Below are 22732 nucleotides of genomic sequence, written 5' to 3' on the forward strand. Positions count from 1 at the left end.
GACTTTAACATCATTTTTACAACATTTTATGAATTTTGTCGATTTTTAACTTTTTTTTCGACATGCTATAGTATGACTTTTTTTTTCCCTGAAAAAGTTGACCATGGCTTTTTATGGCTGTTTTAGACTCGCTACACTGAGACTAGGCGCGCCAAGCGAGATGAGCGATTTTTATGCCTTTTTAACAATTTTAAATATTTTTTCATGAATATATCCTGACTGACTTTTTCGTGAATTTTCGACGTGCTATAGTATGACTTTTTTTTTGGGGGGGGGGGGGGAATATGACTAAGCCTTTTGATAACTATTTTGCACTCACTACACTCAGATTTTGATTGACACGCGATATAGAAGCATATGTTAGGACTTTTACATCATTTTTACAACATTTTATGAATTTTGTCGATTTTTCACTTTTTTTTCGACATGCTATAGTATGACTTTTTTTTTTCCTGAAAAAATTGATCATGGCTGTTTTGGACTCACTACACTGAGACTTGGTGCATCAAGCGATATGAGCGATTTTTATGACTCTTTAACAATTTTAAATATTTTTTTATGAATATATTCTGACTGACTTTTTCGTGAATTTTCGACATGCTATAGCATGAGCTTTTTTTAACAATATGATCAAGGCTTTTTTTTTTTAAGATTATTTTCTTGCATAGAAACCTTTGTATTTAGCGGTGGATAGAGAGGAAACATGGGAGAGAGAGGGGGATGTGACATGTATCAAAGGATCTCAGGCCGGGATTCGAACCTGAGGCTGCTGCATATATGCAGACATGGGTAAATGGCATGCACTCTAACCACTCAACCACCTGCCTGCCATGAATAAGTCTTTTTATGACTGTTTTGCACTCACTACACTCAGATTTTGATTGACACGCGATATAGAAGCATATGTTAGGACTTTTACATCATTTTTACAACATTTTATGAATTTTGTCGATTTTTCACTTTTTTTCCGACATGCTATAGTATGACTTTTTTTTTCCCTGAAAAAGTTGACCATGGCTTTTTATGGCTGTTTTAGACTCGCTACACTGAGACTAGGCGCGCCAAGCGAGATGAGCGATTTTTATGCCTTTTTAACAATTTTAAATATTTTTTCATGAATATATCCTGACTGACTTTTTCGTGAATTTTCGACATGCTATAGTATGACTTTTTGGGGGGGGGAAATGACTAAGCCTTTTTATAACTATTTTGCACTCACTACACTCAGATTTTGATTGACACACGAAATAGAAGCATATGCCACGCGCCTCGTCTGTTTAGGGTTTTTTCGGTGGGTACCACCGGGCCTGAAAAAAATTCTAGGGGAAACACTGTTCAGGTAATCAAATTGATGTTGATGACTTTATTACATTTTTTAAATGTATTTCTTTTGATGTCTTTGGTCTTTTCTTGTTCTCTGCTGTAAATATGTTCTCTTTCCTGCATCCTTAGGAAACAAATCCTATAGCTGTGATAAATGTGGGAAGACCTTCACTCAGAAGAGGCAGCTTAAAAGCCATTACAGAGTTCATACAGGTGAGAATGGCCTCCGCAGCAGCTTTATTCTAACGCAGTCACTCCAAAGGTCAACTAATGTGTTCTTTACTCTTTAATCCAAGGGAAATCTTTACCAGAATGTGCTCAGTGTCAGCACAAGTTCATGGACACGGCTCAGCTGAAGAAGCACCTGAGAACTCACACAGGTGAAGTCAGACAAGCTGTCGAATTATAACTATACAATACTGTTGGTCTAATGTCTATCTAACATGTGGAGGCACTCGATGACATAATAATATCCCTGCAGGTGAGAAGCCTTTCACCTGTGAGATTTGTGGGAAGTGTTTTACAGTCAAGAGCACGCTGCAGACTCACATCAGGATTCACAGGTGAGACATTGAGAGGCTTTTAGTAAAGTCATAGTGTGAACATTCAGTCAACAGAAGTAGAAGAGTATTTGTATCCTTTATTTAAGGAAAGTATTTATCATACAAAACAAACTTAATTCTAATCACAATGTCCTTTTTTCAGAGGAGAGAAGCCATACGACTGCAGCATCTGCAACAAAACCTTCTCGGACCCGAGTGCGAGGCGAAGACATGTCGCCTCGCACTCGGGGAAGAAACCCTTCACCTGCTCCTTCTGCAGCCTGTCGTTCACCCGCCTCGACAACCTGAAGACGCACACCAAATCCCACAACAAGGAACGAGCAACGGAGGCCTCGCCGGACGCCGCCGCCGCACCACCACCGGAGGAGGTGCGCAACATCCTTCAGCTGCAGCAGTACCAGCTTCCCCCCGGCTCCGAGCAGGAGATCCAGCTGGTGGTGACGGCAGACGTGGACAACATCAACTTCGTGCCGGGTCAGAACCAGGAGATCAGCATCATCGCCACAGAGGGGGAGACGGCCGACTCGGCCCACTCCAGACTCACCCTCCTCACCGGGGCGTCGGGGAACATGCAGAACGTGGCTCTGGTCACCCAGGGCGGCGTGGTGGACCAGAGCCCCCACATTCAGAACATCAGTATGCTGGAGGGCCAGCTGATGCACCAGCCCGAGCAGATGCACGTCATCACGCTGAGCAAAGAGGCAATGGAGCACCTGCAGGCCCATCACGGACCCCCGCAGCCCCTTCAGCGACCCGTCCAGCAGCTGCAGGTGATGCACCAGCCCGTCCAGCAGCTGGCCGTCACTCAGGACGCCATGCAGGGGCCGGGGGCCCGGGAGCCACACAGCCAGGCCATTCACATCAGCAGCCAGAGCAGCCAGCCCATCTCCATCAGCCAGACCAGCGAGCAGATCTCCAGCCACCACATCCAGGGCCAGACCTTCCAGATCCAGGCTGGGACCGTGTCCTACCTGTACACCACGGGGCTGCCGCAGGAGAGCTGAGTGTGGGCCGGCTCCAGACTGATGATGCTGATACGGCACTTTATTTATGTGGTTGGACAGAGTGATATGTTCTGCAAAATCTGAATGTATAAATATTCTGTCAACCATTTCCCTGAGCATACCATGATTTTTTTCTTCCAACTTTCAGTACATCCACTGGTTTCCCTTCGTGTCAGCACGTTGTTGAAGTCACTTTGTGTCACGGGTTAAAGGTCACATCCTGAAAACTGAATATTTCAAATCACCTGCTAGTAAATTTCATAAACACATTCTTGAAATGACGAGCACTAGAAGACAAATGATATGCAGAAGAGACGGATTTATTCTGGTGTTTTTGAGGCCGATTGTGATTCATATGAGTTACAAAAATGATTTCTGATGAAGTGCAAATCTTACATCACTTTTAGGAATTGTGACAGATTTTGGATTGTTTTTTTACACATGTCTATGAATTTTGTCGACAGACTTTTTTTTTTCTTAAGATTTCTTCCTACATAGACACCTTTCATGTAGCAGTAGACAGAGAGGAAACACGGGGGAGAGAGGGGATGTGACATGCAGCAAAGGACCACCGGCCGGGATTCAAACCAGGCTCGGCTGCGTACAAGGCATGCACTCTAACCACTCGCCCACCGGAGCGCCTCGACTGGCTTTTCATCACTGTTTTGCACTTATTATGCTCAGACTTTGACATTCATCACGTTGACATTCAATACGTTTTCATGACTTTTTATTTTTTTCCAAGTTTTTATGAATTTTGTCGACAGACTTTTTGTGAAATTTCAAGATGCTATAGCATGACTTTTTTTCCCCAAAATTTGACTGGCTTTTTATCAGTGTTTTGGACTTCCTACACTCAGAATTTGCTGGGCATACAATACGTTTTTATGACTTTTTAATAAAAAAAATTGTACAACTTTTTATGAATTACGTAAACCGACTTTTTTTTTTTAATTTCGAGATGCTATAGCATGACTTTTTTTTTTACTTTGGCTTTTTTTTTTTTTTTTTTTGCCAAAAAAATTTACTTTGAGTATAGTAAGTCCAAAGCTGTGAAAAAAGTGTTCAGTTTGCTGGGCATATGATAGATGGGTTTTTATGACTTTTTAATGATTTCATTACAACATTCATGAATTTTGTCGACATGCCAAAGTATAACTTTCTTTTTGAAAAATTCGATTTTAGCTTTTTATCACTATTTTGGACTTACTACTCTCAGTTATTATGTCGGAAAAAAGTTGGAAAAAAAATCATAAAGTAAGTTTGTCCAAAAAAGTTACAGTGTATACTTTTTACGACGTGACATTATGACACAAAATTATGACAATTTATGGCATTTTTTTACACACTATACTATGACTGACAAAGCAGTAAAATAGTGCTGCGTTGTGTTGTGAAGGTACATTCTGGATAATGGATAATAAAATGCCTTGTTTATATTACACATGATTAATATTATTATTATTATTATTATTATTATTATTAGCTTTGGAAATGACACAGTAACCTGAGATTTAATGGCAGATCAACATTCAGCAGATGAACCACAAGGCGCTCTGCTTGTCCAACGCTAGTGAACGTCACAGGTCCGGTAAAAACGTGTCGGCGGTGCGGACACGCAGACGAGACGGCTCCTGAAACACAAACCCAGGATGTCATCGTTAGTGATTTGAAGCTCATTTTTGACCCTTGGACAGTAAAAGTTTAAGGTGGGCCGGATGAGAAGAGAAAAACCAAGCATGATGAGGTACTATGACTACTAGGACGACTTTATTAGATTTTATTTTCTTGACATACGACCTTTTCATGACATGATATACTACGTTTTATTACATACTATTCTGACCTTTTTATGACATTTACATTTACATTTCATGTCATTGTCTTTTCATGAGAAATTCTGAGACTTTTTTTCAACATACTATGATTTTCTTTACATTATATATTTATATATTATAGGATTTTCATGATATACTATATTATAACATGTCATTTTTATGACGTGTTTATTTATGACAAACTATAGTATGACTTTTTATGGCACACAACAATTATTTTATGAAAAATCCTGATTTTAATAAACTATACTACAGCATGTTATGACGTACTTTGACCTTGACAAACTATACTACCCTTTTATGACATTTTGGCATGTTTATATGAAGACTCTTTATGGCATTGTCATCATATTCTATATTTAGACTTTCTTATGGTATACAACGTTAATTCTTCTGGTGGCATTTTTAAGAATATTCCATATTAAAATGTTTCTTTTTCAACATATTCTATATGATTTTTATGGCCTTATGACACATTTCTCTGATGACATGCTGCAGTATGATTTCTTTACGACTTTCTTTAAGACACTTGTTTCTCAGGCTCACTCACTGCTTTAGGTCTGTCTATTCTGGTGTCAGAGCCGCTGCTGGCTGTTTCTGCTCCCTGGATCAGGGCGGGTGCAGCTGAGGGACTCTTCACACTGAATCTGCTGCCTGACAGCGTGTGGTTGTACGTCCTGCTTTGTCCTGAAATGGGATGGGGTTTAAAATGACAGGCCAAATAGTTTGAAGCAAACAGAGAAAGTCATGACATGAGGCAGGATGTGTCATGGTGTACCTGTCGTAGAGGTGTGTCTGGAGAAAGCCGCTCCCATGTCATCCACCTGGTTCTGTAGTCTCTCCACCTGCTGGAAGGCTTCTTGTTTGAGGCTGAGCTCCTGTTGTAGCTGCCCCCTCACCTAATAAACCGTTAACAACCAATTAGATATCTGAAAAGCGCATTGTAACCAAGCTGAGAAAGGTTTTGTTTTGTTTCCAGCTCACAAAACTATTTTAGAGATCCAGTACATGAGTTTCACTTTGATATTGAATTATGTTCCTCACACACATTCTCCAATGAGGCCAAATAAATGCATTTACAGACCTGTCGGATCTCTTTGGCACTGCGTTGCCGGTGTAACCGGTTCATCCTGCCGCCTCTATCCAGCTGCTCGCCGAGCCCCCTGAGCCGGCTCTCTCTCTCCTCCACGTCGACTCTCATTTGTTCCAGGCTCTGCACCCGCCGGCGGTCCAGCTCCTGCCTGCTGCGAGCCTCCCGGGCAGACTGATGCCTGGCCGCCTGCAGCTCCTCCACCTGTAAGCAGCCGGCCTTCAGTTCATGCATCGGCACTCGGACGTTTCTCTGACCTCTCAGTGTTTTATGACAATTTAATATGTTTATACAAGTCAATGTATACATTTTCATCTTCATACTTTCATATTTAAAATGATCGATTCATTATTTTCTTGTAGTCACTCTTCTGATTGTAATATGAATTTTGGACTGTTGGTCTGACAAGATATATAAAGAGGTCACTATGGACTTAACATTTCACAGACCAACGATGAATCTATAAATCGCTTATGATAATGAAAATAATCATTTGTTACAGACATGTGTTCTGGAAGCACAATTATATGTATTATAGGTGCATTTTAAAGATACCATTCCTGATGGCTTTGTCCCCCAAAAGAACCCTGAATCCACACGTTTCCTCTGAGCTGCTAATGTTTGAAACATATAAACATAATAAAGACAGAGTGATAGCTCCTGTATGCGGATGATTGGAGTGAATCCGTAGACACTCTACCTTCCTGCTGAACAGCTTGTTGGTGCTGCTGTACTCGGCCCGGCAGCAGCTCAACGCCGTCCTGGCCGCCTCCAGCTCCTCCTGCAGGATGAGCACCTCCTCCTCTGAGGTCAGCTTCACTCTGAGGGCCTCGCTGCGACCGGCGAGCTCCCTCTGGACACAAGGGGAAATACTAGAACCCTTAAAGTAAGAATCTTAAATACACGGCAGGAGGAAACATTCCAGAAGGTTCAGACAACAAAGATGAAGACGTCTAAAAAAATCCATCAATTCTTGATGGAGTGACAAAAAGAATCTTTTTCATATGAAAAAATAAATAAATCAGAAAACAAAAATGAGATGTATTGCAATATTAAATAAATAATAATCATAGGTATTATAGACTTTTCTTATATCAGCAACAAGGATAATGCAAATGTCTTGAGGCATAAAGCAGCAAGTTTGCCATAAAATATCAAAAAAAAAAGGTGTATAAATCTGCTTTAAAAATATCCATATAAGCAACAAGAAATGTTTTTCTTCTGAGCTTAAAATGTGACATTATCGAGAAAATAATAAAATGAGGAGTTGAAAGACGAAAAATCCATTTAAAGCTAATCAAAATGTGTCTCTACTTTCTCAACCGATTCCAAAGGTTAGGGGGTTTTAATGAATTAAGCACATTTAACTGCATTGCTATATGTTTTAAATGATGCTTTTGATGTTGTCAGATACTGCAAATGCAAAATGGGTCAAAAACGAACACGATAAAACTCAAAGTACTGAAAGGAGACAACACAGACCCCTCACATCGTCTGCTTTGTTCCCTGCAGGAGATGCATTTGAGTTCTGAGTATTGAATATTCCTGCCGACCTGCTGAGTTTGAAGCAGCCGTCGGTGAAGTTTCTGCTGGTCGACCGCCTCCCTCCAGCGACTCAGAGCTTTCTGTCTGCAGAGCAGAGCGGTCAGCCGGCTGTTCTCCAGGCTTAACTCACACACTTCTTCTCTCTGAGGGGGGCAGGACAGGGACAGGAGGACATTTTTAATTCATTTGTAAATCATCCAATAAATGCAACCAATGTAAACATTCAGTTCTTGCATGAACACATTTTGTAAATGTATCATACAAAGCCTTTTGTGCCGTTTTAGCCGTACTGTACCTTTAACCGAGTGGCTGTGAGTCCATCGTTGTCTTTGGTGCAGCCGTACTTCTTCTTGAGCTTCATGATGCGCTCCACTCCCTCGCTTCTGGTTCTGCTCACCATCTCGCTCACATCCCGCTCCGTCTGCAGCCGGGACTCGTCCAGCTCGGCCTCGGAGACAACGAGGGGAAACTATCGTTTCAACCAGATCCACCAATGAAGGAGATCCAAAATAAGATGCAGCCACTGCATTTTCCAACATGAAGGAACGTTTTTAAAAAGCTCCAGATTGCAAAAACTATTGTAATGTAAAAACATTGTTAAAAAAATGCTTTGCCATATAACTTATGGAGATATTTGACCAAGAAGAACATTATTGGGACATTATAACGTTGCTCACCTTCAGCTGGATGCAGGTAGAGAAGAGGTGTCGGACCAACGGGCCGTAGCGTTCTTTAAACTGGAGGCCGAGCTGCTCCTCAAGAGTCTTCTTCTCTTCTTCCAGGTGAGCAACTCCGGCCTGCAGCGTCGAAATCTCCAACATCATCCCGCGACACACAACGTGCACCTGATGACAGTGTATCTTTAGAAACGCACCTCGTCTGCCCTTGTTTTCTACAAGTACAGCTGAGGCAGACGGGAATCTGGTGATGCAGTGAGTTTTAGGGGGACTCGTCAGGGTACCACAAATATTTGTATGAATATATATATATTTACAGACACATGTTTTGTCACCAAGATCCATCTAACTGTCATTTTTTTGCACATGATCCTGTTTCCTCCATCCTTTGTCAGAACAGAAGTTACCTCTTTGTGAGAGTTGCTTGTCTGAGAGTCCTCCAGGTTCTTTAAATCCTGAAGTTAAAAATAGGAAAACACAGAATAATACATTCTGTGAGCCATAAATCTATGAAAAATAATTAAATGTGTGTTTCTGTCCTGGCAAAATAAACTAGAAAAATGCCAACAAGCTCTAGTAGTGTACCTGTTCCCGCTGATAGAGGAGCTGATTCTGCTGCTGCAGGATTTGTTCGTAAAACTGCGAGTAAAGCAAAAAGCTGCGACGATCTCGCTCCGCCAGAGAAGAGCCGAGGTGAGCGAGGCACCGCCGGAGGCGATCCGGAGAGAGCGTCAGCTGGAGCAGAGCAACACTCATCTTATTACAGTCATCACTCATCAGCCTTGCACACTGAACAGACACAGCTGTGAAGGGCTGCGTCCAAGAGATTATCTTTCATCAGCAAAACGTAAAGGTAAGAAAAGGTGAAAAAAGAAGGAAATGCATTTTGTTTTTAAGTACTTTAAGAGTCACGTATTGTCATTTCTTTTTTCACTAAACATCTGCAACATGGAAGCTGTTTTCCATGTAAGAGCATAGAGTTGCAGCATGTTATTAGTAGGTGTTTGCAGGAGGACATGTTTGTAGTTTTTTGGGCCTACAGCGTACCTGTCCCTCAGCCTCTTCAGCTCCGTCCGTCAGCTGCTGGATGAACGTTTCCAGGATCACCGGCCGCTCAGGAGACACGCTGTACTTCAGAGGGGCTTTCTTCCACAGCTCTGACACACACACACACACACACACACACACACACACACACACACACACACACACACACACACACACACACACACACACACACACACACACACACACACACACACACACACACACACACACACACACACACACACACACACACACACAGGACGTGTCTATTGTAACTGATCCTGTTAGTTTCTCTTCTGTGTTGGGTGTAGATGTCCTGTTTTGGGGTACCTGTAGGGAGACCAGAGTCCCGTCTCGTCCTCTCTGAAACCACCAGCGTCAGCTCTCCGTTAATCTTCCTCTGCACGGCTCGGATCATGTCACACTCGGTGCTCTCCAGCAGTCTGTGAAGCTGAAAGGATGACGGGCTTCTATTAAGTCTATGTGTGATGCAGTATTCGTGTACAACAGTGATGTAGAACTGTATACCTGCCAGGCTTTCACGTCAACCTCGGAAGCTCCAGGGGGGGGCAGGAGAGTCTGGCTGCCGGAAACGAAGACCTCGTAGTCCTGCTGCGTTCCCATGTGGTGAGCCAGAGCTCTCATACAAGGCTGAAAGATTTCAGCTCTGTGGAGGAAGACGATGTAAGCGTTGGATTAAAACAGGAAGCACAAAGACGGAGCGTTTACATGACAAGGCCGTGTTTCAGAGCAGCCGTGTCAGCTATCTGATATTTCTAAGTAAAAGCTACACAGCCCTTCATCCGGCTGACATCATCAGCACCTGTAGAGTTTCACAAACTGCTGATGCAGACTCCGCCCCCCGGAGGTCTGAGCACCCAAACGCCTTCGAGCCCAGATCTCCTTGAAGACCTGAAGCTGCTTGGTCAGCAGGAGGAAACCCTTCAGCACGGACTGGACTCTGACCGGATCCCCGAGAACAACAGAGGGATCGCCGTTCTCCTCCTCTTCCTCTTCTTCTTCCTCCTGAAACAAACGCATTACATCGTGTGACAGACAGTAAGATAAGACATACGCAGCCTCGTAGATCCATTCAAATCATTATTCACGCTTTTTACTTCGTCGGGTTTGCCATTGTGCAGAAGGTCGTCCTTGTTGCCATGAAGACGAACAGGCTCTGCCTCCCGTTGGCTGTTCAGGACGTCCTCCATGAGCAGCGAGACGCCGAGGATCGCTGCGTTAGCCTGCAGCCTGCTGCGATCACTCAGACCGCTCAGACACAGCTGCAGACAACACACACTCAGTGGTATATTTCTTTATTATGTTTCCATTCAAAAACATCCAATTAATAAGACATTCGATACAAAAATATATTTTAAAAAAAGAGTTAAAGTTAAACGACATTCATTTGAAAAAGGGCTGAATTTGCTCAACACGTCTCATGACTATCTTAAGTCATTAGGTGACATCATCTGGGGACGATGATGTCACACCATAACAAACACACGTGAACCTGCATGCTGTATCCGATGGGAGGGACGTCCCAGATCTGCAGAGGGAAGGACCCGTGACAGGCTAAGAAACTCCTCCATGGGAACATCCTCCGAGCCTACAGATGCAACAACACGAGTCACACGCAGGTGTTCTCCTCATCTTGAAATGGAGCATTTAAACACATTAATATGCTTTCATGAACCGACCTGCTGGCCTCGAGCCTCCAGAGGTGGAGGAACAGGCAGCGTGAGGCTGAACAGGTCAGCCTGGATCCTGTCACTCAGCAGCGGGAGGGCGCTCGCCATGTTGTCACTCACGCTGCGCTGGGAAGCAACGTCACCCGAGGAGGGGAACACCTCCCTGGAACAGGAAGTCCGACACTCAATGAAAGGTGTTTTAGAAGAAGAGGAGACCGTAGTCGTGACAACAAAGAAAACACACTGACCTGACGAGGCGTCTCACTGACCTGACGAGGCGTCTCACAGACCTGACGAGGTGTCTCCCTGACCTGACGAGGCGTCTCACTGACCTGACGAGGCGTCTCACTGACCTGACGAGGCGTCTGACTGACCTGACGAGGCGTCTCACTGACCTGACGAGGCGTCTCACTGACCTGACGAGGCGTCTGACTGACCTGACGAGGCGTCTCACTGACCTGACGAGGCGTCTCACTGACCTGACGAGGCGTCTGACTGACCTGACGAGGCGTCTCACTGACCTGACGAGGCGTCTCACTGACCTGACGAGGTGTCTCACTGACCCGACGAGGTGTCTCACTGACCTGACGAGGTGTCTCACTGACCTGACGAGGTGTCTCACTGACCTGACGAGGTGTCTCCCAGACCTGACGAGGTGTCTCACTGACCTGACGAGGTGTCTCACTGACCTGACGAGGTGTCTCACTGCGGTATCGAACTGCAGGAGGAGGACCTGTCTGCGGAGCTGCAGCAGGCGGCCGACGGCCTCTGGGCTGCTGGGATCAGACAGACGGTCCACCTGACGCTGGATCTCCAGGAGCTCTGCTCCTGTTCAGCAGAAGGGGAGGAGCCTCATACATGTAATGGCATTACTGGGATTGATTGTCAACATACTGGTTTATTCTGGTCTCTTGTTATAGAGAATATTTTCTGGTCAGTGTTTTCAAGATAGAACTCAATAGATGCTCTAATAAATATTTTGCTGATATATTGTATATACTGCGTTTATGTTTACAAAAATGCTTTCTATCAATTAGTAATGCAACCTGCCGGGTTAGTCGAGGCAATAATTAGCATATTCACTTTTTAGTTCTGTACAAAAACATGTTTGACCTTTAACCAAATTCTCATTCCCAGAGTCAAAGTGGACGTTTGTGCCAAACTTGAGAAAATTCTCTCAACGTGTTCCTGAAATAAATCATTCCAGAGAATGGTGACACACGTGAGGGCACAGTGACCTTGACCTTTGACCTTTAAAATCAAACCAGCTCATCAGTTCAGACATTTGTCGTAAACACTTACAACCCAAAACCAACATAACACTGGAGCCACGACTCTACCTGGAGCATGAAAACAGAATGTATTTCACTATCAGCAGTAATATTTACATCATATTTACATAATATTTACATAATATGTACATATGTGCCGTGTGCTCCGCCTACCGATGCCTTCAGCTCCGCCCCAGTCGGCTGCCAGTGATGCCGGCTCCTCCCGTCCTCTGCTGCAGGAGGCTCCTGTGTTTCCCAGTCTGGAGAAAGTGACCAGGAAATAAACGATGTCATGGAGAGCTGACGTTATCAGCAGCGTGTGACGGAGCGCTGCGGCCGCCGCCTGTAGACACCAGAGACACAGAAGGGTAATTACTGGAATATAGCACATGAGAATACATTATAGAGACAAAAGAATATGTTTAGAAGAGGATGTGAAGAGTGAAGAACAAGCAAGCTCTTAAATAGTACAAATAAAATAACTCACAGTCTCAAGAACAGCATGAAAGTGAAAGCAGTGTGTGTGTGTGTGTGTGTGTGTGTGTGTGTGTGTGTTTTATTAAGCGTCTCACTGAAACATTCTTGAACATGTGAAGCACTTGGGAGAAATGGGGGAGGAGCCACAGGTTGACGAGGGTTCCACCGTCTGCAGACAACAGCGGTCGACTGTGAACGCTCCTGATGGAGGAGAGATGAGACTCTGGATATTATATATAACAATATAATTATTGTTAACCGAAATATATTATGAACACAGATTTGCTGGTGTAGTATGTTTTAACTTGTATATGCATTTTTTATTTAAAAGAATGTACAGAGTCTTCTATTAATAAAATCTCCACTCTACACTTTGTACATGATTCTGCTTCTCTGAATTTTTACATTATTCAATGGAATTTTTACAATTGAAATCCTTTATTGGCAGGAAAATTTTGCCAAAACATCAAACTATAAATTGATCAGATATTTCTACAACACACACAAACAGTAATATTACCAATAACACAACATATTGCACATGATATGATATATCAGAATATATATGATAAAATAAATCCAAGTATGTTAAAGTCGCAATAAAGGAAGAAGGGGAGGGGCTACATCTGCATATCATCAACAAATATTATGAATATGTGTGGAGATGTAACACATTGTACCTGGGGTCAGGGCAAAGGTCGGCTCCTGAACGCAACACGACTTCGGGCTCGCTGGCTTGGCCAATCAGGAAGTGAGCCTGCCGGACGGAGGGGATGTCGTCCAATAGGAAGGTCAGACTGAGGTTATAAACCATAATCTGTGCTCTCACACAATAATGAGATATCTGTGTGCTGAATCTGAAAAAAGGCAAACACAGAAGTGACCTCCGACCTTTGTTAATGTAGCGTGACCTACTGGGGGGGTTTCATGGACGTACTTGTGGAGAAAGTCGATTATGAGTCTCCGTTTGATCTTCGCTGCTTCCTCCTGCGATGTGAGAGAAATTAATTTGACTTCACGGCAGCCGAGCACATTTATCTTATCTTCCTGCTTACTCACCGGGGTTTTTATGATCCCCCCCACGGCCCGTTTCCTCTCCACAAACGCATCCAGCATCTCGTCACGCAGACCCACCTTCTCCAGCTGGATGGACACAAACGCATCCGTGAGCCTGGAGGAAGAAACAAGTTGGTCAAAGAGCCAGAACCGAAGCGTGTTAATCAGCGACGGTGTAATAATACCGGGGTAATAACCTCTCCTTGGCAGCGGCGGGCCTTCTCACTGAGCCTTTGGAGGGCGGAGAGGGCGGTGCTCTGCTTCCAGGTTCGGAGTCTGATTTACCGTCAGCATCATGAGGGACGTCACTCTAACGGTGGAAAACAAACAGAATCCATGTGAAAACAGAAAGATTTATTTATTTATTACCTGCACTAACCAGATCAAAGGAATAACGGGGTATGACTATATGGATGATTATATTCTGGATTTCTTTCTAACCTTTATATTATTTATTTTGGGTGAAATATTGAATTGAAGTGAGTTATTTCAATGAAATGTTTATGTAACAGATAGAAAAAGGAAACAACATATTTTGGTATTTTTTATTTTATTTTATTATTATTAATTTCACCAAAATCCATCACATGATGCACTTTAGTTTCTTTTTACTTTAAATGTGGATTATCAGTAATATAATTCAAGTTTTTGTCTATTTATTTTTGTATTTCTTTTATTTTTACAAATCTGAGCTTTTATTTTGAAAGTTTGTGGATATGACGGCGCGTAGCTTCCTTTCTCCTTAGTTTGCGCTGTCCCTCACTGGAAGAGGAATAAAGTGAACGTGAGAACCAGCCCCGTGTCCCCTGTCATTGAGTGAGCGCAGAGTACTACACAAGAACAGCGTAGTCGGGACCCTGCAGACTCGTCCCGGCTACATTTAGAACCACTTTAATCTTAATCTGAAGAGGAATCCCATCTGTGAAATAGAAGTACTTTGAGTAAATGTACTTAGTTACTTCCCATCACCGCACAAAGACGAACCTGAGCCGCCCAGTGGCAAAGACAAACCAGCTTCACGGCACTGATCAGCGCGTTCTTCTGAGCTACCTGACAGGCCAGCGTCACCTGCAGGTTTTCTATCCTCTGTTTGTTCACAAGCTTAAAGAAAAGGGAAAAAGGAATTCATTTGGGGTCAGCAACAAGAAGATACTTTCTAATAAACCCCAGCGTTTTTAGTTCACCATACGTGAATAACTGCCTCCTCTGAGCCGAAGCTAAACCTCCCGATCTGGTCCTGGTCCAGCTCCTGGATGCTGAGCGGCAGGTGGGCCGGGCTGAACCTGCAGCTGGGAGAATAGAGCACACGAGGATGCATGCGGAGCCCGTGTTAAGTAAAGAACCCGTCCTCGCTGTGATTAGTCACCTGACTGCGCAGCTGTCACGTGACGCCCTCTGTTCAGCTTGGCCCTTCTGCTCGGCGAGCTCAAACTGGACCGGCATCAGATGGAGGTGGGACTGATCGAAGCCGAGCTCCGACGCCACGCTTCTGTACAACCTGTGAAGAACACGGTGTCACTATTTAGACCAATACCTGTTTAAAATGACAACTGTTACCGGACAGCTATTGACCTCTGACCTCCTGCAACATTTACGCACACGTTCCAGTTTTCAGACCCATTTTGATGTTGTATTCTCAACCAATGAGAGCTTAAGTTGCTGTTTGTTAGATCTTGTTGGATCTTGGTTAGTATTCCACGTGTCTTTAAAGAAATATAAGATTATTGTTTTACAAATAGACTGTACATGGTAGGAATACACAGTTTTTTCAGTTTCTAGCACAAAACCTTTTATCTGATTAGATAAAAGATGGTTTAATCAGATAGATTGTAGAAATTGATAATTATACCTGTATTTCTGTCTATAACTCATTATTGCTTCCTATCTTTTAGTTAGATTTGTCTTCTCAATATGCTTTTCTGCATCCTCTCTACACTCCATCTCTACCTCCATCCATCCCCCTCTCTCTGTCTCTCTGAGAATGAAAAACAAATGATCCCTCTGAAAAGGTGTGAGTGTTATCTGAACTGTGCCAGATGTGCCGTCTCCGAGGCCGACTCCAGCAGGCGATGGCGGACGGTGACGAGCTCCAGCAGCTTGGAGAACGTTTCCACCGCGTACAGGTGTTTCTCTCTTCCCTGGATCAGGTCCTCCCCCTCTGCAGACCTCACCAACGACAGCCCCACCTGTTGGACCAACGCCGGGTCCTCCACAAACACACCTGAGAACAACTGAGGAGGGGAAAAAGAGGTGAGATCTATTTGCGTGATTTATGATTTGCATTGTTGTACGTGAACCTACATCCTTCTGTATCTGGGCGCTGTAGGAGGCTCCGGGTGAAGCCAGGTGGCTCCAGCGCTGCAGGGCCTCCTGCAGGAGCTTCCGTCGCAGCACGAGGGACTCGGCGATGCTCGTGGCTCGGTGCAGCTGACGGAGCGCCGCGTGAGCGCCGACTAAACCGCGATAGACTGCAGACGCCAGGCAGAGGGACGGATGCACCTCCAGCAGGAAGGTGTTCATCAGTGCAGGGCTGCAACACGAGAAGGGCAAGACGGAGGCATTAAAACAACAACATATAGAGAGACAGAGTGGTTAAACGTGTGTATTTTCTTGCCTGCTGCCTCCGAGGGAGACCAGATGTTTGGGAACGTAGCTTGGTGGAAGGCCAAAGTCGTGAGCGGAGCCTTTGCCGTCGTTCCTCCAGATGTGTTGGAGGTACTGCCGCTGGTTTTCAATCTGACCAGACAAGAGCACATCTGTCACAAGCCCAGTCATCACATTCAAACGAGGGCTTCCATTAACAGATATTCTCATCATCAATTGATCTGCTGATATGAGTAACAGATCCATCGTTGAGCCTATGAAAGGTCAAGCAAATATTTGACTAAAATGCTAAACTGATTATCCAAATTGTTGCCGATTGATTTTCGTTTCAATCATCCAACAGATAGTTTGCATTTTGTTCGTGTTTTCACCTGATTATCCAAAATGCCTCTGATCAGCTGCTGGTGGCTTCGCAGGCAGTCTATCTCGGCCCTGTAGGTCTGAACAAAGTAGTCCTGGTTCAGGTCCAGCTGTGGTCTACTATGCATGATGTCAGTAATAACTCGAGCCAACGAAAACCTCTCCTCAGTCCCTGCTGTGTGCTGGTAGGCCTCGTAGTAGCAGTTCAAGAGCTGCAGGACGAGAAAACCAACATTCAACACCGGACTCATGAGCCTGAGCCATAAAAAAGGGGAGAACACCAGATTGAAGGTATGGATAAAATGTATTTCATCTCAAATTCTTAATCTTTTTGTCTGTACCTGAACTTTGCTCTCCAGAAACTCGGCCTCACACGTCCACAAGTCGAGCAGCACGGCCACGCGGTCCACAGAGGTGGCGGGTCTCGTGTTCCTGATCTCGTCTCTCTGGATGAAGCAGGATCCGACTAGAAGCAGCTCGTGGTCCAGCTCCTCCAGGTCCCGCAGGGCGACGTCGTACACCACGTAGAACCCTCTCTGGTCCTGAACGTGGACGAGCCGCTCGTCGGCGCTGTAGAAGTCATGAAGGTTCTCCACGTCTGCAAACTCCATGAACTCTGAGCACCGGACCTGGAGATGAAATCGTAGTCTATAAACAGGCTTTTCATGTGTTCTTATGGTGCTCTATAGTCGTGGTCATCGGTATCCAAAACAACATCTCTCCATGTTCTCACCTTACAGTCAACAGGCGTGTTGTGGCTGTACTGCAGCGAGCCGAGACCCCCCGCCTCCCCTCTCCCTCCCCTGGCTGCGTTCATCCAGCCCGTCTCCTCCGCCGTGCTGCACAGCTCTCCTTCCTCCAGCTGCACGCCCGCCAGGTCAAAGGTCAAAGTCCGCTCCACGGAGCGCAGGTAGTTCAGCAACCCAAGAGAGATGCGCTGCCGACAGAGTTTCGAATGATTTAGTTTTTGTTTTTTTCCATCATCCAGAAGACGTCTGAGCTTCGTACCGTTTCAGCGTTTTTGCCTCACCTGGAGCTGTCTGAGTCTGAGGTGACGCAGGTGGATGAGAGACAGGTAAGCACCTCTGGTTACGACGGGATCCGACCCTCCGTCCTCTGAGCGCTCGTCCAGATCCAGCAGCTGCAGGCCGTCCTCCAAACAGCAGCTGGGTTCAGTCGAGGGAGCAAAGATGCAGAAATCTGGATTCTTTAGGAGGCTGACGTCAGGATTTTCATTTTCAAAAAATGCTTATTTTGTCCAAATGACAGCGACGATTAAATATACAATGATAAAAAGCAGAAAATATTCATATTTTTTGTTTTCTTTACCTGATAAATGATTCAAACCAGTGAAATAATGATTACTTTACAAACACCTGTCATTTGCTGCGTTTGAGGTCTGACTGCTCCAACTCTTCTCCCCGTTGCCTCCAGATCTGGATGACTGACTGTGTGTTTCCTAACAAGAAAAATGTCACTTTTAATACGGTCGAGAGGGGTTTCTCCCCTTCCCACCTCGAAGCAGAACCGTGGATCATATACATGCCTGAGTGAGAGCGGTGCTGCTGTAAATACTGGTCCAGATCTCTGAGATCTGCTGTCGTTTACTGCTGCGTGAAGTCGATGATGTCCTCGCTGATTGTAAGTCGTCAGCACGAGCGGCGTGTTCTTTCAGAGCGGCGGCCACGCGGAGCAGATCTGGGACCTGATGACACGCACAGAACAGAGGAAAACTCACACCTGCGAGATGTAGATTACATCACGTGGAGACATGCAGAGGGGAAGTCCGTGTTACCTGAAGGAACCTGCTGTGCATCTTCAGCAGCTCATCAACACGTTTCTTCTCCCTGAGCTTTGTGAGGATCTTCTGCTGCCACGGATCCCGTTCAGGCTTCACCTGCAGGACAGAATGCAGACGGTCTACAGTCTTCCACGGGAGCTTTGTAGTCTACTCCTTTAAATGCATCCACACTTCTGTAATACTTTTGAGGTGAAGTGAGGGAAGGATTTATATAATCAAATACTTTTTCTTTTTTATTCACACTCCCTGAAAAACCCCCAAAACATCTGGCTGCCCAGGAAACATTTGGAGGTGTATTTTGATAGTTCCCTCCCACCTGAATGAAGGGGATCCAGGTGGCCTCCTTCCTCAGAGCCGTCCTCGCGCTCTTCCTCCCCCACTGGCTCCGTTTGGCCTCGGCGCCGTCGTACTGAGGAAACGTTTTCATCTGCTCTTGCTCCCTAAAGGTCCTTCTGAACTCCCTCCACACCTGCACAGACGGACCAGGCGGACATGTGACCGTGTGACGTGCATGATTATGTTGCATCACTTAAGTTCCATTCCTCTGCCGACGTTACCGTGCAGAATAACTCCATCTGGTCCGCGGCCGTCCTGAGGTTACGGGTGTCGTAGGAGAGGCGGAGGTGGGCGATCAAAGACTGCAGCTCAGGTAGGAACTGGTCCAGGTGATCGGTGTGAACGGGAACGTCGTCAGCCAGTCTGGAGTCGCCTGCAGGGTCATGCATTCATTTTCATTTTCAACATGCTGTTTGGATGCATTTCAACCCTTTGTGCTGTTATAGTGGGATTACTCATTTTCTCACTACAGAGACTCCTGATTGGCTGATCCATCACCACCTCTGACATTATTATGTCAGTAAATCTTAACGATTTGGTGACCTCCCCTGACCTTTTCTCCTGGCGTCACCATCACTCAGTTGTGCACAAGATCTAGTGTTTTCCATAGAATTTACTGGATGCATTCAGAGGACGGACCATTTCCTGTTTAGACTTTCCACAAGCTTTTCTCTTTTCAGTTTAACATATTCAGTATGTCATTACCAGTTAATCTGACGACAGTGGAGATTTGTTTTTTTGATTTAAATCTAGTCTGTAAATGTAGATTTGAAAGATGCTGCTGGTTAAACTCACCTTCAGCAGGTTGAGTCTCCGTTTCCTCACAAACCGTTGGTGTTTGTGTGTCTTTCCTTTCACAAGCTGGTATGTAGTGCAGCACCTGTTAAAGACATTGTTTGTGTTACTTATTTCATTTGAAATAGAATAAAACATCAGAAGCCTTGGCGACAGAAATCCATCTTTCACCCCGAGGAAGCTGTGAACAGTCTGGACGGAGTGCAGATGGCAGATCAGCCAGCGCAGGTAAATGACCACGTCGTCCTGCGTGAGCAGGTCGGCGGCGTTTCCTCGGCCCGTCAGCATCTTCTCTCTGCTCGCCGACAGCCTGCGGGCTCTGTGGACGGCGTCCTGGTACTCCCTCGTCAGACGGGACATCTGGTCCTGAGGGACAACAAGTCGGATGTGATCTGGTGAAGATCCATCAGTGTGCACAGTCGAGAATCCAATGGATTTTCTCCCAGTAGTAAGATTATTATTATTATGGCCTTCTTGGAATACTACAGAACGATTATAGTTTTTATAGCAGATTTTTTCTGCTTCTGTTTTGATAATCACATTTTTTTCCCCACAGAAAAATATCCAAAAAGAATGTATGATTCTGCTGCTTTTCTTCATCTTATATGATAGTAAACTGTATATTAGGTTTTAGGAAACTGCTCTTTATAGACCAAATAATTGAGAGAGTAATCAATAATGAAATAATGGTGACATGATATTATAATAGAAGCACCATGAATGAGTGAGATGTCTTACTGACTGACTCATAGCTCCCCTGCAGCAGCAGGACGTAAACTGAAAGGAGGATGAGCCACCAGACGAACATCTCCTCCCATAATGAGCCTCATTATGACATCTGTTGTGCTTCCAAAGTGAGTCATGGCCACCTTGTAATGAGGGTAAAGCTTCTCGATGACGTCGGCGTGGCGGCAGAATCTCCTCCATCTCAGCATGAGCAGATATTTGATGTGAGCCAGGTGATATGATCTGTCGCTGTAGAACTGTGGAGACATTAGACAACCGTGGTTGAGATGACTGACGTTCCTTTTGGTTTCCTGGAGGGTTTGTGGCATCCTGACCTGCTGCAGCAGCGGAGGCAGACTGTCAGGAGTGTACTCGAGAGTCAAGCAACTATCCAGCTCTCTCTGCATGACGTCAGCCTGAGACTGAACCGGCAACGCTTCAGCCACCTGCAAGCAGGACCACGAGTGAACACTAAATAAGTTGGGAATGACCTAAATAAAGTCATTTCAAAATGAATTCTCCACCTCACCTGAAGCCCTCTGCTTAGAGCATGTTCCCTCTCCACACGGAAGAAGGAAACATCTCTTGGAGGAAGAACAGAACTGAAACAGAGCGAGAGCAACAAAAAAAACAAGTTCTTAGAAAAAGAAGACACAAAATAAATCTTAGAAACAGATTGAAAGTTAAATTCATTAGCAGTGAAACGCTCAATTCAACCAGGTGGCAACCTCCTCTTCCGGCCAGCAGGGGGCGACTCCTCTGGTTGCAAAAAGAAGTCTGATTGTATGGAAGTCTGAGAAAATGACGACTTCTCTCTTGATGTATTATATCAGTAAATATTATAAACGTGAGCTTATGGTCTCCATCACTATAGTTTCAAGCATTCTTCAATACATATTTCAGTCAAAGAGAAATCAAAGTCCTCAGGATTCATCATCCGGGGAACATGAATATCCAATCAAAATTGCACGGCAATCCAATAGACAGAGCAATATTGATCGAACCACCACCAGGATCTGGCAATGCTTATAACAATGTGCCTATATGGTTTTGAAAATCAGTTATGTACTCCATATTTACTTGTAGTTATGGTATGTAAATAATGTTTTCACTGAAAGTAACTTATCTCAAATTAATTATCACTTACCTCGTAATCTACAGTTCCAAGATAGAAAAAAAATACTATTTTTGCCACGCTTGGCTTCCAAACAATATGAAAGATGCCCTTCAGCAGATGAATGTAAAAACATCCTGAGAGTCAAGCTGTTCATCATCATTCTGCAGCTCAAACATGACACATGGGAGCTTTAAACTCCACCTACCTGGCAAACAAACAACGTATCACCCCCAACCTTTATCCCACGGTTACCCTGAGCTTCCACACCTGTAACATCTGGAGGCTCCTGCAGGAAACCCGCTCTCCTGGACTTCCGCCCTGAGAGCAGAGAGCTGACGCGACAGCTCGGCCTCCATCTGCTGCACTTTGACGGAGGAGGAAGCTCTGTAGACGTCACACATGGCTCCGACGCCTTTCAACACCACATTAAACGCTATGTGCAGCCACACTAACACACCTCCTCAATCCTGCCAAATCTCTGCCTCCGTGCAGACCTGTTGTGGTGTTACCATGGAGACGAACGCCCTTCATCAGGGCTCAGTGACTGCACATGATCTGTAGAGGGCTCTAACGTCACACTGGAGTCCCTTTAGGTGATGATGTCAGTGCTGCTCGGCTGTGTACACACTTCAACTGTGATTGGCAATATAGTACAATAGTACAGTACATAAATATATATTTATATAAATACAAGTACAATAGTTGTGCACCAATCATTGTGCAGGACCTACCTCAGCAATCATGCATTCAAAAAACCTCGACTTAATCTCAGCGGGTCCGTTCCTCTTGGATACAGCGTGTGATTGGTTGTGAGCGCATGATGCTGTTACCCAATAGCAAAGCAGCTCCTCGGTGGCTGCAGAGTCAAGTCTGCAGCTGTGCAATTCCTTTAGAGACAGAAATAAAACACACAAAAAAAAGGTAGATCAAACAAACTCCAGCTTCTCAGTGGTTCTTTAAGCTTTATTTACATGCGCCGTCTCCGATACAACCAAGATAGGAATTGGAATTACAACTGGCAACGTCGACTCGATGTGTTAAGTTGGCTCTTCTTTTTTCCTTTTTTTTTGTAGGAGCAATAGGAAGAAATAGTTTGAATATTGGCAGTGAGTTACTCAAGATTAATGTAGGGGAAAACATTAAGCTTCAAGTTGTGTGAAATCATCCATGTGATGCTAAAAAAATGATGTTTAGAAGCACGGTTGCAATCCAATATTTCATCCATTAACGTTAACGTCAGATAAACTCAACAGGGTTTAGATTTTATCAATAACTCTAAAAAAGGACAGCAGTCGCCCTCGGTCGAGGTGGTCAACATGTGGAACAGACCATAAAACAAAAAGTGCTTTTACAGCTCCGCCACACGTCGTATGGAAAAGCACTCAATATGTACATGTGGAAAATAAATACA

General features: G+C 44.6%; 3 protein-coding genes and 1 long non-coding RNA gene across 4 annotated transcripts; 1 reads left to right on the forward strand and 3 right to left on the reverse strand.

Moving 5' to 3' along the window:
- The first annotated feature begins 1438 nt into the window (after window positions 1–1438).
- LOC311016156 (zinc finger and BTB domain-containing protein 24-like) lies at window positions 1439–3467 on the forward strand. The gene is made up of 4 exons (XM_084013687.1): window positions 1439–1536; window positions 1620–1703; window positions 1805–1886; window positions 2029–3467. The coding sequence occupies exons 2-4, from the start codon at window positions 1661–1663 to the stop codon at window positions 2888–2890; spliced, it is 987 nt and encodes a 328-aa protein (XP_083869813.1). The 5' UTR covers window positions 1439–1536; window positions 1620–1660; the 3' UTR covers window positions 2891–3467.
- A 996-nt stretch (window positions 3468–4463) lies between these two features.
- Window positions 4464–12702, reverse strand: LOC311016588 (coiled-coil domain-containing protein 162-like). The gene is made up of 20 exons (XM_084014392.1): window positions 12622–12702; window positions 12224–12392; window positions 11468–11606; window positions 10788–10941; window positions 10601–10696; window positions 10206–10370; window positions 9911–10113; window positions 9616–9754; window positions 9418–9538; window positions 9088–9197; window positions 8626–8775; window positions 8448–8495; window positions 8041–8208; window positions 7659–7811; window positions 7372–7506; window positions 6519–6671; window positions 5813–6022; window positions 5507–5627; window positions 5279–5415; window positions 4464–4524 (listed from the first exon to the last, which is right to left on the reverse strand). The coding sequence occupies exons 1-20, from the start codon at window positions 12637–12639 to the stop codon at window positions 4471–4473; spliced, it is 2643 nt and encodes an 880-aa protein (XP_083870518.1). The 5' UTR covers window positions 12640–12702; the 3' UTR covers window positions 4464–4470.
- A 510-nt stretch (window positions 12703–13212) lies between these two features.
- Window positions 13213–13733, reverse strand: LOC311016599. Its single transcript, XR_014597513.1, has 3 exons — window positions 13586–13733; window positions 13464–13513; window positions 13213–13383 (listed from the first exon to the last, which is right to left on the reverse strand). It is a non-coding gene; the product is annotated as an uncharacterized lncRNA (long non-coding RNA).
- A 9-nt stretch (window positions 13734–13742) lies between these two features.
- Window positions 13743–21798, reverse strand: LOC311016273 (uncharacterized protein; the record flags this gene model as incomplete). Its single annotated transcript, XM_084013874.1, has 22 exons — window positions 21589–21798; window positions 20734–20806; window positions 20540–20650; window positions 20348–20461; window positions 19650–19844; window positions 19479–19563; window positions 18905–19056; window positions 18664–18816; window positions 18342–18443; window positions 18093–18251; window positions 17923–18005; window positions 17577–17712; window positions 17280–17483; window positions 16888–17175; window positions 16558–16758; window positions 16197–16318; window positions 15884–16112; window positions 15611–15813; window positions 14949–15080; window positions 14772–14865; window positions 14567–14683; window positions 13743–13892 (listed from the first exon to the last, which is right to left on the reverse strand). Exons 1-22 carry the CDS (start codon window positions 21720–21722, stop codon window positions 13743–13745), a joined length of 3237 nt encoding a protein of 1078 aa, XP_083870000.1. The 5' UTR covers window positions 21723–21798.
- Between the last annotated feature and the right edge of the window lie 934 nt (window positions 21799–22732).

The sequence above is a fragment of the Eutrigla gurnardus genome (genome assembly GCF_963514095.1).
Source record: "Eutrigla gurnardus genome assembly, chromosome: 7".
Taxonomy (NCBI): domain Eukaryota; kingdom Metazoa; phylum Chordata; class Actinopteri; order Perciformes; family Triglidae; genus Eutrigla; species Eutrigla gurnardus.

What these genes read in the sequence shown, in the direction of transcription:
- LOC311016156 (XM_084013687.1), top strand. Translation starts at nt 1,661, where the DNA reads ATGGACACGGCTCAGCTGAAGAAGCACCTGAGAACTCACACAG. An exon ending in GCACCTGAGAACTCACACAG is followed by an intron (nt 1,704 to 1,804) that starts GTGAAGTCAGAC and finishes ATATCCCTGCAG; the next exon opens with GTGAGAAGCCTTTCACCTGT. An exon ending in ACTCACATCAGGATTCACAG is followed by an intron (nt 1,887 to 2,028) that starts GTGAGACATTGA and finishes TCCTTTTTTCAG; the next exon opens with AGGAGAGAAGCCATACGACT.
- LOC311016588 (XM_084014392.1), bottom strand. An exon ending in GGACTCTGGTCTCCCTACAG is followed by an intron (nt 9,198 to 9,417) that starts GTACCCCAAAAC and finishes TGTGTGTGTCAG; the next exon opens with AGCTGTGGAAGAAAGCCCCT. An exon ending in GAATAGACAGACCTAAAGCA is followed by an intron (nt 4,525 to 5,278) that starts GTGAGTGAGCCT and finishes TTTGTGTTTCAG; the next exon opens with GAGCCGTCTCGTCTGCGTGT.